Source organism: Megascapheus bottae, chromosome 4, assembly GCF_031878675.1.
Source record: "Megascapheus bottae isolate mThoBot1 chromosome 4, mThoBot2.hap1, whole genome shotgun sequence".
Lineage (NCBI taxonomy): Eukaryota > Metazoa > Chordata > Mammalia > Rodentia > Geomyidae > Megascapheus > Megascapheus bottae.
The window spans coordinates 27,679,809-27,697,854 of record NC_143512.1 but is presented as its reverse complement, the minus strand read 5'-3'; the positions used below and the strand labels follow the sequence as shown (position 1 = coordinate 27,697,854).

Sequence of the window (18,046 nt, the reverse complement as noted above, 5' to 3'; positions counted from 1 at the left end):
TACTCATTACCTGACTCATGTAACTGTAACCCCTCTATACATTATCCTGACAATAAAATATGATTTTAAAAAAAGAAGAAAAAGAAAGTAAATGATGGTGCTAAAGCACTGGCAACTCAGGCCTATTAGGATCCAAAGCACTTTCCAGTATTATAAGAAAATCATTTTCATCTTGAATTACTAATAAAGTGAATCTAATCATCCATCAAAAGCTCTTATTGTAGTTTAAAAAGTAGGTAGACTGCTTAGGCACAGCAACAAAGAAAAAGGCAGATATGTCTTAAAATCACAAACAATAATTAATTTTGAATTATTTGTAATAAATTAATTTAACAAATAATTTAACAAATTGCCATAATAATCAAATCTTGCCATCTTATAGCAGATACCTTACCCACATATTTGCACAAAACAACTTGTGCTGCTGAAACAGCATTCATCTGGAGGATATTGTACTGGTACAGCTCTGTTTCTCTGTTGCTCTTATCTTGCAATGTTGTGCAGACCCAATATGCATAACCTATTGCTCCCTCAGTCTGTAAGAAAGAAAGTAAGTAGATATAGGGTAATATATATGCCAATAAAAGTTAAGACGGAAGCAATATAATCCAATACACTAAATATTACAGCTCAGTCTTTTTTTTTAAGTGAACTATTAAGTGCATTTGAACGGTTATTTCTGATGGAATCTTGCAAATTTTTTGCCTGGGCTGGCTTCCAACTGAGATCTTGCCAATCTTCATCACCTGGGTAGCTAGGATTGTTACTACTACCAGGGAGTACTAATTGTGAAATGAGATAACTTACTTACATGGCAAGCCTAAATTTTACTTGTTATGTTATTTTAATTCTATTTAAATTAAGCCTACATTAATTAAACTATTTAATTAAATCTATTTTGATTAAATCTACCCCCTGGCACAAACATCTCAAGATTAAAAAAGTTAAATCATTTGCTCCCACCCTAAGTGGAAGCATCAAATGGGTTAAAGTGCAGAAAATAGCCTTGTGAGATGGGTTGGTTTTCCCTTTCTCAGCACCATTCCAACAGGTCAAACAAAACTAACAAATTCTCAAATAATCTGCAAGTGTAAATCAAGTTTAGCTGTCACCTCATATTTACTTTTGTCTTTTTTTATGCTTCTACTAGAACTTGAACATAGTGCCATTTGAGCTATAACTCCAGTAGGGTTTTGGTTTGTTTGTTTATGGCCAGAGACTTTTCTTCTCAGATCTCAGTCTCCTGAATATCTATTACGGGTGTTAGCCACCAGTGACCAGCATCATGTCTGCTTTTTTAGGATGTCCTAGTTTCTATTCTACAGACTTGCTAGTATATCCATTAAATTGCAGTATCAGTTCATAACCAACTTTTGAAAGCTGAAGAAAACTAGAAGTTCTTTAAATATAGCTTATCGTCTTCTAAAAAACAAATATTGGAAACATCTAATGTCTTTAACATCTTATACCACTATCCATTTTCTTAGTATGGAAAACATGCTAATTTATGAATCCTCAAGAAAAAAGTTAAAATTCTTACATGCATACTGAGTTCCGTAGTGTGCCTAAAGAGATCCATAGTGTCATAACTTCCAACTGTCTCTGCAATAAGAGCCTGCAAAATATATTTTAAGAGAAATATTAATGATAAATGAATTTAGAAGAACCAAAGGTATAATAGCTTTATTTAAAAGCTAAGTTAGGATTTGTTTTGGTAGTACTAAAGTATGAACTCAGAGCTTTGAGCTTATTAGGCAAGTGCTCTACCACTTGAGCTATGCTCTCAGACCTTTTTCTTTTTATCCTGGGCTCAATAACTTGATACAGAGGTTAACACAGAAATGCCATTGATCCGAGCTGCTATTTCACTTAATGGGAAAAGGAGTTTGCCTTCATATCCTTTGTCTTCAAGAAATAAAAGATTCAGGGGCCAGGAATTTGGCCTAGTGGTAGAGTGCTTGCCTAGCATGCATGAAGACCCGGGTTCAATTCCTCAGTACCACATACATAGAAAAAAGCCAGAAGTGGTGCTGAGGCTTAAGTGGTAGAGTTCTAGCCTTGAGAAAGTCCAAGGACAGTGCTCAGGCCCTGAGCTCAAGCCCAGGACTGGCAAAATTAAAAAAAAAAAAAAAAGAAATAAAAGATTCAATAGCTAAATAAACAGTACCTAACCTCAGGTTAATGAGTAAATGGAATGACCACCTTTCTTACTGTTCCCTTGAACTGAAACAATTAATCACTTGCTAACGAATTACAATTTTTCAATTAGCCAAGTCACTGAAGCCAAGTCACTCAGTCCACTCAAACTACCTTTTATTTCAGATGGTGAAGAATTCCAATGTTATTTTAAGGTAAAAATAACCAGTGACAGATTCAGACCAATAACTAAGAACACTGATTTATTTGTTCATGCAACAAATTAGACATCAGGGAGGAGAGAATACTCCTAAGTGCTAAATAAAGTGATAGCTTTATAGAGAAAGAAAAAGAATAATCAAAATATTTTTTGTAAATGTGTATTTTTTAAAGAGTTCTGGGCTTTTTTTAAGGCAGAGTAATGTTAAACTGATGATATACAAAGTTAAATAACTATAAGCTGTGTGACCTTATGTATAATACTTAGGGTCTCTGAGCATCAATTTGTACTTGTACAGAGAAAGTATAACAACAGCTACAACACAAAAAACTGATGGACTAACTGAAATAATATGTGGATAGAGCTAAGCATAATAACTGGCACACAAAGTTTTCACGAGCTAGCTTTATAATTATTACCACTGTACATGAACAGATTTTTATCATAATTCTGTTATATATCTTACTTGTCCAATCCAGCACATTAAATAAGACGGATCAACAGATTGAGCCATTTTGAAAGCTTCATGAGCTTTCTAGGAATAAAAAAAGGCAAGAAATGTCACATTAAGTAATTGTATAAATTAACATTAAATTGTGATGAAAAACTATGAGAGAGTAAGAAAAGTTAAATCTGTAATAAATACAATCCAAACTTCACTGTTTGAACATGATTCATATTTCTTAATGTAGTGCTTTAGCAACTATTTATATGCTCTTACATTAATCCTGGTGTAACAGATTCTTTACAGATTATGCTTTAGCCCCCAGCATAATACCAGTGTCTAACCTACAGTCTGAAGAATCTTTAATCAGTGATATATATATATATATATATATATATATTCATTTGTTTGTCACAGGTTTCAAGAAAATGCTTTTTTAATGAAACTGTATCAATTCTAAGCTTGATTGAAAAGATATGGACTCACAACCAATTAAGTCCAAAACATTGATTTACTGCGACAGAAAAAGGAATTAACCCCATAGTTCTTGACTAGATACTGAAGAAACTTTGAAAATCCCCACTTGGGCCATTAACTTACATTCTTTTGGGTTTTTTTCCTCTGCTACAAAAACTAACTCATGCTAGGTGCTGGTACTGTCTGTAATCTCAGCTACTCAGGAAGCTGAGATAGTCAGCTAGCTGGAGCAGGAAAGTCCTTGAGACTTATCTCCAATTAACTTACAAAAATAAAAATCCAGAAATGAAGCTATGTAGAGGGAAAGACTTATTTTCAGTAATAAAAGGTAACCTTATGAATAATAACTGTGTAATAATAAACTAAGAGCACATCTGTACACTATGAACTAAGAAATTGGTGGATTCAAAAATTTTGAAATAATGAACTAAAATCACATCTATATACTATGAACTAAGAAATTAGTTGATTCAAAAGTTTTAAAATATATGGTCATTTGTTTTAATTTTATAAAGTGTTAAAGATCAAACCAAAGGCCTTAAACACACTAAATATGTACTAAGCTTCAATTATAGCACTTTAAGTAGCTTAAGATCCAAATTAATATTTCAATCTACTTACAATCTTCTGAAGTCATTGTCTTTGCGGTGACTAACTTACTGTATTTCTAAGAATATTATGGAAGACTTTATGATAAAATGCAATATACTGAATGACAAAACAATATGGTTATTGTAATTACTGTGTATCTGTGACATCTTTCCAAATATTACCCATAAACAAGCTCTAGTTATTGAATTTCCAGCACTCTAATGTGTAACTACTCAACTGTGACAGAGTAGTGATATTCAAAGAGACTAATATTCACTAAAGTCAAAATCTAAATCACATAGCAAAAGTAAAATTTAACCTTGTATAAAATACTATATTCCCTTTTACTTTATCCACTCCATCCTAGAGTGTACAACAAACTTCTTTTCTTTTATATACAGTTGAAAACACTCAAGTAATTCGTATTAGATCTGTTCAACCTCTAAATACCACATCAGTACAAGATCAGAAGTTTCACTGATTATTACTGAGGGAAAGTACATATTACTCATCATAATAAACTGAATGTCATCAATTAATTACATCTTCATTATTCAACAAAATAAACTGGATATTATTAATTAGCATATTTGAGGTATACAAGCTAGGTAAAAATGTATAAAGTGTTTCTTCACAAAAAGCTTTTTTATAAGAAATCATATAATGTTTTTTATTTTTACATAACAAAACTGATAACACAGCACCTCAATGTTTTCATTCACGAGATACAGCACTCCCAAGTTGGTCCAGGCAACAGCATTCTAAAAATACAAGTTTAAAAAATGAAGTTCTTTATTTATTTAGAAGTCTTGGAATCTAATAACTGTAAAAGGCAGTTATTTTTCATAAATGGACACATGAAACACTTACAACTTGTTCTGCTTGGATGGATTTGATGAAACAGTGCTGAGCAAGGGCATAATTTTCAACACCTGAAACAGAAAAGTTGAAGTAACTGAACTTCATTCCCTAAAACAAAAACACCTTCTAAAATTACTGAAGTAAAGTGTTACTCAATTCTCACCACTGTAACATGCAACCACACCAAGAGCATTCCAGTATACGTGATTGTTACTGTCAAGTCTCACTGCCTTTTTCAGACACTGAAAAGAAGTTAAATTAAAATAATTGTTATTTGTTGGAATAACATCAATATTCATAAAATAAGTGTGATAAGATAAATATGATTTTATATGAAAGCAAAGTTTTTAAGAAAAAACTATGATAAAAGGGCAAGTTTTTTTTGAAGTCCATAAAAATTTCTTAAAATCATACATGTAAAGACTTCTCCACCAATTCTTTAACATCATTTGTGTTGCTGTTTATTTCTGCCAGATGTTGTGCTTGGTGATAATAATTAATTCCAAGATCACACCAAGTATTAGATGTAGATATCAGTTTTAATGCCCGACCATAACACCTATTAAAAAAAAATAAATGGTTATCTTTATAATGTCCAAACTGAACTCGAATGTTAAAAAGTGATAATGTTTGTAAATTACCTTCCTCCAAGATGGAGGAGCTCCTTTTTCTTTAATGTCATTTTTCCATCTTTCTGACCAAGAAAAATTCCTAAAACATTAACATTCACTTTAGATGATGTAACTGCATACAGGCTGGTGCAAGCATCCCCAGCTAGCTTCCAAAGACAGGAGACATCAGCTCGATGCTGCAGGGCCCTGAAGGAAGAAACAATGTGTCTTCAAATTACTACCAAAAAAGTTTATGTCCCTCATTACTACTAAAACAGAAAAACTGAACAAGCAAATTCTGATCTTATCTGCAATCTCAGTCAACCTCTAAGACAGCCTCTTCACAGAACTATATCCCATCTTCTCTTCACAGAATTATATCCTATCTCTTCCCTAACAGGCAGAGGAAAAAGAAAGGATTGGGAAGGAACTGATTTTCAGCAATCTTCACTATTTTTGTTTGAGGTAGCAGAAATTAATATATTTTTCCAGAACCAATTTATCTTTCACACTGAATAATTAAAAGTATGTTCTTTTTGTTTACTTAAGCAATGATGAAGGTAGTAAAGTAAATTTTACGGGTGACTATTTCCTCAAATTAAAAAAGAAAAAGAGAGAGAGAGTAAATAGGTTCGATAAGTTTGAGAGTTGAAAGAATTTCCATCATGGTGCCAAAAATAACAAAAATCTAAATATGAAAACAAGAAAACCCACATTTACAGAGGAATTGAGAGCAGAATAAGTAAATAAGCGCAAATGATAAGTAGGAAGGTTCATTTGGGCTGGGAATGTGCCTTAGTGGTAGAGTACTTGCCTAGCATGCATGAAGCTACCTCAGTACCACATAAACAGAAAAAGCCTGAAATGGTACTGTGGCTTAAGTGGTAAGAGTGCTAGCCTTGGGCAAAATCAGCTCAGGGACAGTACCCAAGCTCTGAATTTAAGCACCTGGACTGGGAAACACACATACATACACACACACACACACACACACACACACACACACACATTTCAGAGATGGAAGTTTCTTTTAGAATAAGAAAAATCAAAATTATACATGTTTTCTCCATTTTCTCAAGATCATGTAAGTAAAACACAGTAATTTGACTGAAGTCTCAACAACCAGCTATCACAAACTTCTATGTCACAGACAGATAAACAACAGATGGAAAATTTTCTATAACCTTTCTACTCAAGGAGTCCAGCCAAAACTTCCAGTGCCTTCCTAAGAAATATTCATTATTTCAATCATAACTGAAAACTCACTTTGAGAACTGACGAAAAGTCATTATTCCAACTTCCTTTAAACATCTTAGAAAAGTCTAAAATTGACAGTATGAAATGAAAAAAAAAAACAGTGGGGGAGTGGAGAGGAAAAGAGAAAAGAAATGGTGATTTAAAAAAATCTTAGGCCTTTTTAAAAATATAATTGTATTGTTATTATTATAGAGTTGTACAGAAGGGTTACAATTTCACTCATCAGGTAATGAGTCCAGTTCTTCATGGACAATGTCCTGCTTTTGTTTCTTTCCTCCAGTTTCCCCATCCTGTCCCTGCCCACAAGTTGCACAGTTCATTTTTACATAGTGCATTCTGAATACTACGACTACTCTAAGGTCTTTTTTTTTTTTCGATTTTTTTTTTATTGTAATTAGTAAAAGGGTTACATGATATTTGCCAGATAGAAGGTGCATTAATTCACATACATTGATACCCTTTCACATGTCTTGGTACCCGTTTCCCTCCCCCCCCACAACCCCCACCCGTCTTGGTTTTCCCCCCTTCCCTATCAAATTTCAAATATCCAAATACAAATAAGTTCAATATATCAGATAACAAAGTGAGATACTATAACAATATGAGATAACCAAGGGACAGCAAAGGAGATGAGAGAGGTCTTTTTAATTTCAATTAACAAGTATCTATAAAACAACTAACTCATCATTCTTCACAATGATTCAAATAGATAAACTTTTAAGTCTAGAAATAAAGGTAAGTTTGAAGATTCTAATTTTAAGTGTTTCATATATGACCATAGAATTGGTTTATAAGTGCTGTATGCCATCCAGAAGAAAATGTATAATAATCAGAAAAGCAATATTATAGCTAAATACTGTCACTCACAGGTTCACAATTACTTTTTTCCATTACTATCTCTAAGTAGCTACGTAAAGGGACTGAAATTTCTCTTAAATACCAGTTCAAAAAAACATGTCCCCTTCACAGTAACTTTCTCTTTGGTAAGAACTATATTATGTAAGACTTGAAAGGCATAAATAAAAATGTATAGTTCGGCATCAGTGACTCACACCTGTAATCCTAGCTACCCAGGTGGCTAAGACCTCAGGATTGCAGTTCAAAGCCAAATCAGGCAGAAAAGTCCATGAGACTCTTATCTGCAATTAACCACCAAACAGTCAGAAGTGGAGCTATGTCTCAAGTGGTAAAGCACCAATCTTGAGTGAAAAATCTCAGAGCCAGCACCTAAGCCCTGAGTTCAAGCCTCAGAACCAGTACATTTTTTTTTTTTTTTTTTTTTTTTTTTTGCCAGTCCTGGGCTTGAGCTCAGGGCCTGAGCACTGTCCTTGGACTTTTTCAAGGCTAGCACTCTACCACTTGAGCCTCAGCACCACTTCTGGCTTTTTTCTAGGCAATTTGGCACTTCTTTTTTTTTTTGTTTGCCAGTCCTGGGCTTGAGCTCAGGGCCTGAGCACTGTCCTTGGACTTTCTCAAGGCTAGAGCTCTACCACTTGAGCCTCAGCACCACTTCCAGGTTTTTTGTATGTATGTGGTACCAAGGAATCGAACCTGGGTCTTCGCGCATGCTAGGCAAGCACTTTAACCACTAGGCCAAACTCCTGGCCCGACTTCTGGCTTTTTTCTATGTATGTGGTACCGAGGAATCGAACCCGGGTCTTCATGCATGCTAGGCAAGCACTTTAACCACTAGGCCAAACTCCCGGCCCCACATTTTTTTTTTAAAGCATAGGACAGAAAAAGTTGAAAGGATTGAATTTTTAAAAACAGCTAATGGAAGCCGGACTTGATGGCTCAGGCCTGTAATCCTAGCTACTTAGGAGGCTGAGATCTGAGGATCCTAGTTCAAAACCAGCCTGGGCATTAAAGAACCTGGGACTCTTATCTCCAACTAGCCACTAGAAAACAGGAAGTAGGGTTATGACTCAACGGGTAGGACAGTAGCCTTGAGCTGAAGAGCTCAGAGAGAACAACCGGGCCCAGAGTTCAAGCCCCACGATCCACAAAATGGAAAAAAAAAAAATAGCCAATAGAAGAAGGCTGTTTGAGAAAGAAAGGACAAAAAGCACAAGAAAGATGTTTTAAGAAAAAACAGCTTCAACTGTTTGTCCAAAATTTGGTCATAAAATTATTTTTTTAATCAGATCTCCGCTATGTTACCCAGACTTGCCTCCAGTCTCAGCTTCCCAAGTAGCTACAATTGCAGGCCTGTGTCAACATCTCCAGCATCATCTGTGGACTTTTAAAGTCTTATTTTACAAATGACACATATTAATAAACTTATATAAGTGCACTGATTGCACTTCTGGAAAATACTAATGTGATTAAGATTTTATATTTTTTTATTACATACCACTTAATTTCTTACAGTTTCTGTCCAAAAACAGGTTGTTTATTTTCATTTATTGTCAGGCACACAATAAGCCTAAAACAGGCCCATACTTCTGACTACAAAACACACTACTCACCTGAATTCCTATAATCAATTCCAATAGAGATATCCCCACTTCCAAGTGAGATAGAAAGAGAACATTAATATATGGTATTAGAACTGTTGCTCCACCAGCAGACAGCTTCTTCCTTCCTACTCTTTTTAGGTATCATTGTGCCAACTACCAGAAGATAACAAGAAACAATGTTTCCTCATGTGAAAAATTAATACCCTATGTTTACTGTGGGATTAACTGCTCAGTACATTAAATAACTGCCATATCTAACAGAACAAAATTATTTTCTGGTAAGTAATAAGAAAAATACTTACCGAGTAAAATATTCCAGTGCTTTTTCTACGTAGTTTACAGCTTTGCCATCAAGATAATCAACTAGAGCTGCTTTTGCCATCATAAGATGACACTCCCCCAAGCCTAAAATGAAGTTTGCAGCTGTCATTAAAGCATATAATACAAACATTTAAGATGAACTTCAAATATGTGTAATGATTTTTTTCTTTTTTTTTTTTTTTGCCAGTCCTAGAGCTTGAACTCAGGGCCTGAGCACTGTCCTTGGGCTTTCCTCAAGGTTAGCACTCTACCACATGAGCCACAGCATCACTACCGGCTTTTCTATATATGTAGTACAGAGTAGTGGGAACACAAGTCTTGTGCATGCTAGGCAAGCACTCTACCACTAGGCCAAACTCCAGGCACTGTAAAATGTTTATTTTGTTTTGGTTTTTTTCCAGTCATGGGGCTTGAACTCTGGGCCTGGGCACTGTCCCTGAGCTCTTCAACTCAAGGCTACTGCCCTACCCTTGGAGCCATAGTGCCACTTCCGGTTTTCTAGTGGTGAATTGGAGCTAAGAGTTTCATGGACTTTAGTGCCCAGGCTGGCTTTGAATCATGATCCTAAGATCTCAGACTCCTGAGTAGTGACGATTACAGGCATGAGCCACCAGGCGTGGCTTATATAATGTTTTTTAAAGCCACTTTCCAAAAAACAAAACTTAATGGAATTGCATGAAATCATCTTTATGTGCAACTGTGCATGCAGTTAGTAAGGAATTCAAATGTTAGGGTTTTCTTAATAATAAACAAGCACCAGGGAAGTGACCAGGTCCAGAGTTCAAGCTCCATGACTAACAAAAGCAAAAACAAAAAGAAAGAATAAGCATGTACTAAAAATTAAGCCTTCTCTGCAAAACCCAAGAATTCCCTTAACTTCAGGTTATCCTATTAAACCATAGCCCCAAAAGTAGAAATATTATCTGAATGTTACGTTAAATAACTGTTGCCAAACAAAATTTCATCATTTTATATTAAAATCTGTATAACAAACTATGCCTTGAAATTTTTATTTATTTATTTATTTATTTATTGTGGGTCATGGGGTTTGAATGTAGCCTGAGTGCTGTCCCTGAGCTCTTCAGCTCAAGGCTACCACCCTATCCTTGAACAAAACCCCACTTCCCATTTTTCTAGAGGTTAATTGAAGATAAGAATCTCAAGTCCTTTTGTGCCAGGGCTAGCTTTGAACTTTGATCCTCAGATCTCAGCCTACTGAGTAGCTAATATTACAGGCAATAGCCACTGAGCCCGGCTATGCTTTGAAATTAAACATAGTGATTTTGTCAAGTGCCTAGAAAGCATTTCATAAATGAGAGAATTCCTTTTCTTTTTTTAAATTTTTTTCTTTAATATATTTTATTGTAATTAATAGAAGGGTTACATTATATTCGCCAGATAGAAGGTGCATTACTTTACAAACATTGCTAACCCTTCTCATATTTTTGTCCCTATTTCCCTCCCCCACTCCCTCCCCTAATCTTGTTTTCCCCCCTTCCCAAATAAACATATACAAAATATATCAGATAACAAGGTAAGATACTGTAACAATACGAGTTCCTTTTCTAGTAGAGAAAAGAAAATAAAAAGAAACTTACAAGCTAGACATGGTGGCTCATGCCTGTAATCTTAGCTACTCAGGAGGCTCAGATCTGAGGATCAAGGTTCAAAGCCAGCCCAGCACAAAAAAAAAAAAAAACCTGAGACTCTTATCTCCAATTAACCTCAAGAAAAACCGGGAAGTGGGTCTTGGCTCAAGTGTAAAATGGTATCCTGAAGCTGAAGAGCTCAGGGACAACACCCAGTTCCAGGGGTAGGGAGGCAGCCTTGAGCTGAAGAGCTCAGGAACAGTGCCTAGGCCAAGTTCAAGCCCCCTAAAAGAAATTCACAAGCCTTAAATACTATTATTTAAAAAAAAAAAATGTCAGTAAGAATTTAAACCTAAACCATTTCTCTGAAATGGAGAAGGAAATAGAGGAAATAAACATAACAGGTTCCACCTATTTTTAAAGCTAAAATATTATAGGAAGATGTGTTATTTTTTTCTTAAGCAACCAAAAGTAATTTAAGAAAAAATTCCTATCACAAAAAGAAAAAAAAAAAAAGAAAAAAACGCCTATCTACAGAGCAACTGAAATCAACCTAGATAATTACAAAATAATGCAATTTGCCTATGAACTTAAAAAATGTAAATGAGCTTTTAAGTCTATTAGCTATCATAGTTGCCTAAAAGGTAAAACCTCTGACATAGTACTATTTATTAACAATTATGAAACAAAATTTGATCATTTTCTATTTGAAGCTATTGGAGCTATACTATAAAATGTCATACCAGATGCTTGCTATAAGTTCTTTGCAAGTTGACATGTTTAAGCAGGAAATTTACTCAAGAATTTTACACTTTAGTATCATGAAAGTCAGAAGAACTCTTAAAAGAGAAATTACCTTTCAAGGCAGGCACATAATCTTCCTTCTTTGTAATGATCAGCTGGTACTGGGCTATTGCCTCCTTATACTTGCCTAGGATTTGCTGTATGGCTGCAACCTTACACACACTGTATATGGACTCTGGGTTCAGCTCACTGGCTTTTGTGAAGGACTTCAAAGCAGTTGTATAACCACCTCTGCTTAAATATGCCTCTCCTAATGACTCCCAACAGTTGAAGTCCTTTGGGTCTGCCCTTAGGGCTGCCTGTAAGCTTAAAATGTAAAGAAAAAGTAAGAGAAGCAAAAGCAATAAAAGGAAAGAAAAATAAATTAAATGAAAATATTAAATAATTCAAGCAGATCATATTATAGGTCCTTCTATTTACAATAGTCCTATGTAAAGCAGATATATTAGTCCTTTTATGAATGCTTTCAATAGTACAAAGAAGCTTTATTATGATAATTTCAGAACACATAAGAACAGTATCAATTTTTGGAAAAGTTAACCAAAATTTCATTTTCTTGATTATCTGAAAGAATTCCAGTTTTCAATCTTTCCTAGATTTGGTGTCTGTTTGCTTATCAATCTATAAACCACCACCATCAATCCTTCTACTGAATATGTAAGTACAGATAAAAGAGGAATGCTCTACATTTTTTTACCAAGTTCCACTTTTATGAAAAAATTCAAACTACATATATTCTAGACACTAACATAAATTAGAAATAATTTATCTTGATTCAATTGTACTTTATTTATCCTGAAATAATAGTTCAAACCAAATGAATAAACCTGATCACACGAGTTGCACTAAATGCCTTTCAAACTGCCAAATATATTTTGTGAAAATTAATGTTAGCAGGAGAATCCAAATCTTTACTACAACTTTATATCTTTACTGAAACTTCTCCTGAGAATTCACTAGCTGTATGGCACTGTTAGAATGAACCTCACTAAACTAGCTATTTCCTTAGTAAGAGGACAGAATTGTACCCATTTATGAAATTCGACTGCGCTACCAAAAAAAAAAAAAAAGATAAAAATCTTGTTATTTCTTTTCTCAGAATATAATACATGCAGGGTTGGCACTGGTGTCTCAGGCTGAGATTTAAGAATCACAACTCAAAGCCAGCCTGGGTAGAAAATTCCATGACACTCTTATCTCCTAAACTACCAAAAAATCCAGAAGTGACTCATGTGGTAGAGTGCTAGCCTGGAGCAAAAGAAGCTCCAGGGCAGTGCCTAGACCCTGAGTTCAAAATCCAGGACCAGCACCAAAAACAAAACAACAACAACAAAACCAGGGCATGTGTTTGTGTGTGTGTGTGTTGGAGAATAAAAGAAATTTATCTCACTCAATCATTATACTTCTAAGCATAAATACAGTAGGATGTCTTACTCTGCCACTGCTTGAGAATGTTGACCAGCTTTCAAATAGTACAGTCCTCGCCTAAGCCAGGCCCACTTTGCCGTTCCAGCACTTGCTTTTTGAGTTACTGTTGTTAAGATAGCTAAGGCATTTTCCTAATAAGAAAGTATTAATATTAGTCACTGAATACAATAAAAAAGAATATGTAAAGTACATCATACTTTTATTTACCTCTTCTCATTTTTGAACTTACACTGCTATACATCCAACTAGTTTCAATAGTGTCATGAATAATATTTACCAATGAAAAGAAAATTTAGCCTATTTATATGTGGTGACAAGAAATTTCTATTATATTTACAAAAAAAAGATGAACATTAACTTTTGAGTATGCCTATGTATATAGGCATTTTCTTATTTCTATTTTTTTATTAGCATCCATTGGTCATCCAAGGATGTTTCATTTTAACACATTAACATATGCAAACAATGCACCCTGACCAGAATCACTCTCCAGTTTTCCCTCAATTCCCAACGAAATCTCAACAAGCATCACTGCTTCAGTTTTACACATTAATGAAATATTTTAATCACCTTCTCTAATCACTCTTCATCACCTTCTCCTCACCCTCCTCCATCTACTATTACCTATCCACCAGGCATATGACATTCTTGTCATCCATTGTTTTGTGTATATTAGGTGTTCAAAGAGTTCCACTGTGGTAGTTCACACATTAGTCAGGATACTTTAGTACTTTACTCAGAGTGAACACCCTCACTTTCCTTCCCCTCCTAGTCCTTATTATGCAACAGCTTTCAGTGAATTTTATTTTGTTATCTTCATTCACAGAAAATATACTTCAGTATTGTTTCCCTATATTCCTAAAAACGTTTCCATTTATACATCATAGATTTCAAAAAAAATTAAAAAATATAGATGTATGGGGCCTTGAGTTTGGCCTAGTGGTAGAGTGCTTGCCTAGCATGAATAAGGACCTAGATTTGATTCCTCAGTACCTCATACATAGAAAAATCCAGAAGTGGCGCTGTAGTTCAAGTGGTAGAGCTCTAGCCTTGAGAAAGCCCGAGGACGGTGCTCAGGCCCTGAGCTCAAGCCCAGTACTGACAGAAAAAAAAAGAGAAGTGATTGGGAGGGGGTGGAGGGGAAAGGGGGACAAAAACATAAGAAGGGGTATCAAGGTTCAAGAAGTAATGTACCATGATGAATGTAACTGTAACCCCTCTATACATTACCCCGACAATAAAATACAATTCAAAAAATATTGTTTTCAGAACAAAAAAGATAGAAGTGGTTACTAGACATACCATATCCTCTAGCTCCACACTTAAGTCAACTGCTGCAGCTCCAGACTCAGCATCAGTGTCATCCAATTCAAAAGCTTTTCTGTAACAACCACGTGCTCTGGTTTTGTCACCCACTACATCTCTATAATAATGACCTAAATAGCAGAATACCTTGCCCATGTATACATCCAGCCTTGCAGCCTTTAAAATAAATATTGACAGAACATTAAAAGTTATTTGGATAAATCTTTAAAATCACAACAGATATAAAGAGCAAAAGAAACAATATTATTAAATGTACAAAAATAGGATAACATATTGTTAGAGTAGGAGTTAAAGTAGACATAAAAGGTGATCCTTGTAGGGTGCTGGTGGTTCACACATTTAATCCTAGCTACTCAGGAAGCTGAGATCCAAGGAGCATGGTTCAAAAGTCCATGAGATTGTTACATTATCTTACCTTGTTATCTTATATATTGTATCTATGCTTATTTGTTTATTTGAAATAGCATTGGAAAGGGGGAAAAACAAGATGAGGGGAGGGGGGAGGGGAGGGAAATGGGGACAAAAACATGAGAAAGGGTAGCAATGTTTGTGAAGTAATGCACCTTCTATCCGGTGAATATAATGTAACCCTTCTATTAATTACAATAAAAAATATTTTTTAAAAAAGTCCATGAGGCTCTGATTTCCAATTAACTACACCAAAGAGAGTGCAGTAGTGCTGACTCAAGTAGTAGAGTGCTAGCCTTGAGCAAAAAACACTCGGAGATAGCAGTTGGGCATGGTTCAGAGTCAGCCTGGGCACAAAAGGACCTGAGACTCTTATCTCCAATTAACCTCTAGAAAACGGGAAGTGGGGCTTGCTCAAGGGCAGGGTGGCAAACCTTGAGCTGAAGAGCTCGGGGACAACCCCAGGCCGAGGGGTCGGGTGGTAGCCTTGAGCTGAAGAGCTCAGGGAGAGGGTACAGGCCAAGTTCAAGGCACATGACCCACAACAAAAAAAAGTTCAAAAATATTAAATACCTAATTTATACGATTCTTATTTACCGTTTTGTAATGAACCACTTTAATGAAGAATTAAATAGTAACATCTATTTACCTTCAGAAAGTGAGTAAGAGCCTTTGATTTATCTTTCCTTGTCTCTTCACCCATGAACCAATACGTTAGTCCAAGATGGTAATGATATTCAGCAATTTCAGCATCTTTCTCAAGTGCTCTGTGGAAACTAGGTCATCAAGGGGTGATAAAAAAGAATGTTACAATCATGCAACATACACATAATGTAAATTCACATACATAAATGTGAATGTATGTGTTTGTACATATCCATGAATGTAAAATATAATAGAGAAATCAGAGTTTGAGTGAGACAGGATGCCAAACAGTGAAACTTTAACCAATACTGTAGCCTTTCTGCACTAGCATGTCATGTTATATAGTATATATCAGTTCTTACATGGTATTAAATATTATGTTAGATTCAAAATCTATTATACAATCTTTTTTCTTACTGTGCTAAATGAGAAATATATTTCTTAAAATTACTGACAGTTTAGCGATCAAATTTATTCAAAACTAGGTCTTCATCAAACCCATCTTAAATTTTTAAAAACTATAATAGGGGCTGGGAGTTTAACCTAGTGGTAGAGTGCTTGCCTAGCATGCATGAAGACCCAGGTTCGATTCCTTGGTACCACATACATAGAAAGAAGCTGGAAATGGTGCTGTGGCTCAAGTGGTAGAGCTCCAGCCTTGAGAACGTCCAAGGACAATGCTCAGGCCCTGAGCTCAAACCCAGGACTGGCAAAAAAAAAAAAAAATTATAATAGGCTAACATGTGACTAGATTTATAAGTGATCTATACATTCTTACCACTTTTCTGCTTGGTAGTAGTCCTTTTTGGTAAAATGAATCAAACCCTCAAGAGCATAAGCTTTAGCTAAGTCAGGATAAGAAGCGAGAACGTCTTCCATAATCTGTAAATTATATAGTGGTCAATTCTGTATCTACATACAAATTAGGTTTAACTTTTAAACAGTACTCAGGTTGACTCTAAACATACAAACAAACAAAAAATACCAACCTTTGTAGCTTCATCTAATGAACCTTTGTTCAGATAGGCCAAACCTTTGAGAACCAAAAGTTCTGGGATATTATTTGCATCAGAAACCTACAAAGCAATTATAAATAGTTGTTATAAATCTCCTTCAACAAAAGTATAGCAGTGTTTGCTTTAACTAAAGAATGATATAGAAGATCAGAGTCCTAATAGAATAAAGATAGGGAGGCCCTACCTTCTATCACTATTAATATGTTTATTCATGTAGTCATTTATTAGAGAATATTTCAAATACATAAAAATTAATAAGCACACTTGTTCCCATTATGAAGCTAGAATTCAAAGACAATCCCTTTTCATCTATATATGTATAACCATCTGTCACATTCCTGCTCAGATGGTTTTAAAATCTCAGATGTGGTAAATTTCATCTGTAATCCTTCAGTATCTATATCTAAAAGATAAATGAATGTAAATAACATATCACACTCTCACCTCATCTAAACAAGCCAACCATATATTTTTCACATCATCAGATTACTCACTTGCATTATAGAAGTATTTTAGCAATTTATTAGTTTTAATCAAAATCCAATTATAGTACATATACTATATGGCTGAAGGATGTCCTAGGTGTGTGCATGATTCCCTTTTGTTACAATGTAGAAAACACAAACATAAACATACACACACACACACGTACATTTTTTTTTTTTTGCCAGTCCTGGGCTTAAGCTCAGGGTCTGAGCACTGTCCTTGCACTTTCTCAAGACCAGATCTCTACCACTTGAGCCTCAGCACCACTTCCAGCTTTTTTCTATGCATGTGGTACCAAGGAATTGAACCTGGGTCTTCATGCATGCTAGGCAAGCACTCTACAACTAAGCCAAACTCCCGGCCCAAGAAAACATATTTATTAATTCTCTTTTAATCTTTAAGCTTCCCATCTGTCTCTTTTCTTTCTACTTTAAAAATGATAAAATATATACATATATATATATATATTTGTTTCAGTTACTTAAACTCTGATTTTACTGAATGTATTCTCATTGTGTTTAACATTTTCCTTGGCATTTGTAGTTATGTCTGGAAGCTTGATCTTTCAGGCTGATATTCTAGCGAGAACACTTCATATTTATATGTGGTTATATCTGGCTGGCAGTCTTTACTGTGATTATTAACAGTCGTGGATCCTCATTCATTAGATACTATTCATTCATTAGGGATTACATGATTTTCTATTCCATTATCCCTAGTAACATGGAATTCTTCAACAAAAAGAAATTTTTCCTCCCTATATTATCTATTTTGCTATGAGGAAATTTCATGTAGGAAAGAGAAAAGGGACAGATTCTTTCTAAATGGATCCTTAGCAACCTACGATAATTTTTTTCTTGATGTTGTTTTATGTTTTTTGTGTATTGCTATCCACAAATGAATTTAAACAGTCTGTGTCTTACAATCCACTGTACTTATTAATGACATTAGCAACTGAGAAATTCT

The 18,046-nt window shown here is 34.9% G+C and overlaps 1 protein-coding gene across 1 annotated transcript in view; it reads right to left on the bottom strand.

Moving 5' to 3' along the window:
• Nucleotides 1-18,046, bottom strand: part of Skic3 (SKI3 subunit of superkiller complex) — a 72,614-nt gene that overhangs the window by 28,938 nt on the left and 25,630 nt on the right. Inside the window, exons 12-26 of the mRNA XM_090331610.1 lie at nucleotides 16,568-16,654; nucleotides 16,357-16,460; nucleotides 15,583-15,709; nucleotides 14,502-14,681; nucleotides 13,206-13,330; nucleotides 11,824-12,077; nucleotides 9,360-9,462; nucleotides 5,372-5,548; nucleotides 5,145-5,289; nucleotides 4,894-4,972; nucleotides 4,740-4,801; nucleotides 4,574-4,630; nucleotides 2,823-2,891; nucleotides 1,541-1,615; nucleotides 395-536 (exon numbers count right to left, since the gene is read on the bottom strand). Coding sequence (XP_090187736.1) covers nucleotides 395-536; nucleotides 1,541-1,615; nucleotides 2,823-2,891; nucleotides 4,574-4,630; nucleotides 4,740-4,801; nucleotides 4,894-4,972; nucleotides 5,145-5,289; nucleotides 5,372-5,548; nucleotides 9,360-9,462; nucleotides 11,824-12,077; nucleotides 13,206-13,330; nucleotides 14,502-14,681; nucleotides 15,583-15,709; nucleotides 16,357-16,460; nucleotides 16,568-16,654 — 1,786 coding nt within the window. The remainder of the gene's footprint in view (nucleotides 1-394; nucleotides 537-1,540; nucleotides 1,616-2,822; nucleotides 2,892-4,573; nucleotides 4,631-4,739; nucleotides 4,802-4,893; nucleotides 4,973-5,144; nucleotides 5,290-5,371; nucleotides 5,549-9,359; nucleotides 9,463-11,823; nucleotides 12,078-13,205; nucleotides 13,331-14,501; nucleotides 14,682-15,582; nucleotides 15,710-16,356; nucleotides 16,461-16,567; nucleotides 16,655-18,046) is intronic.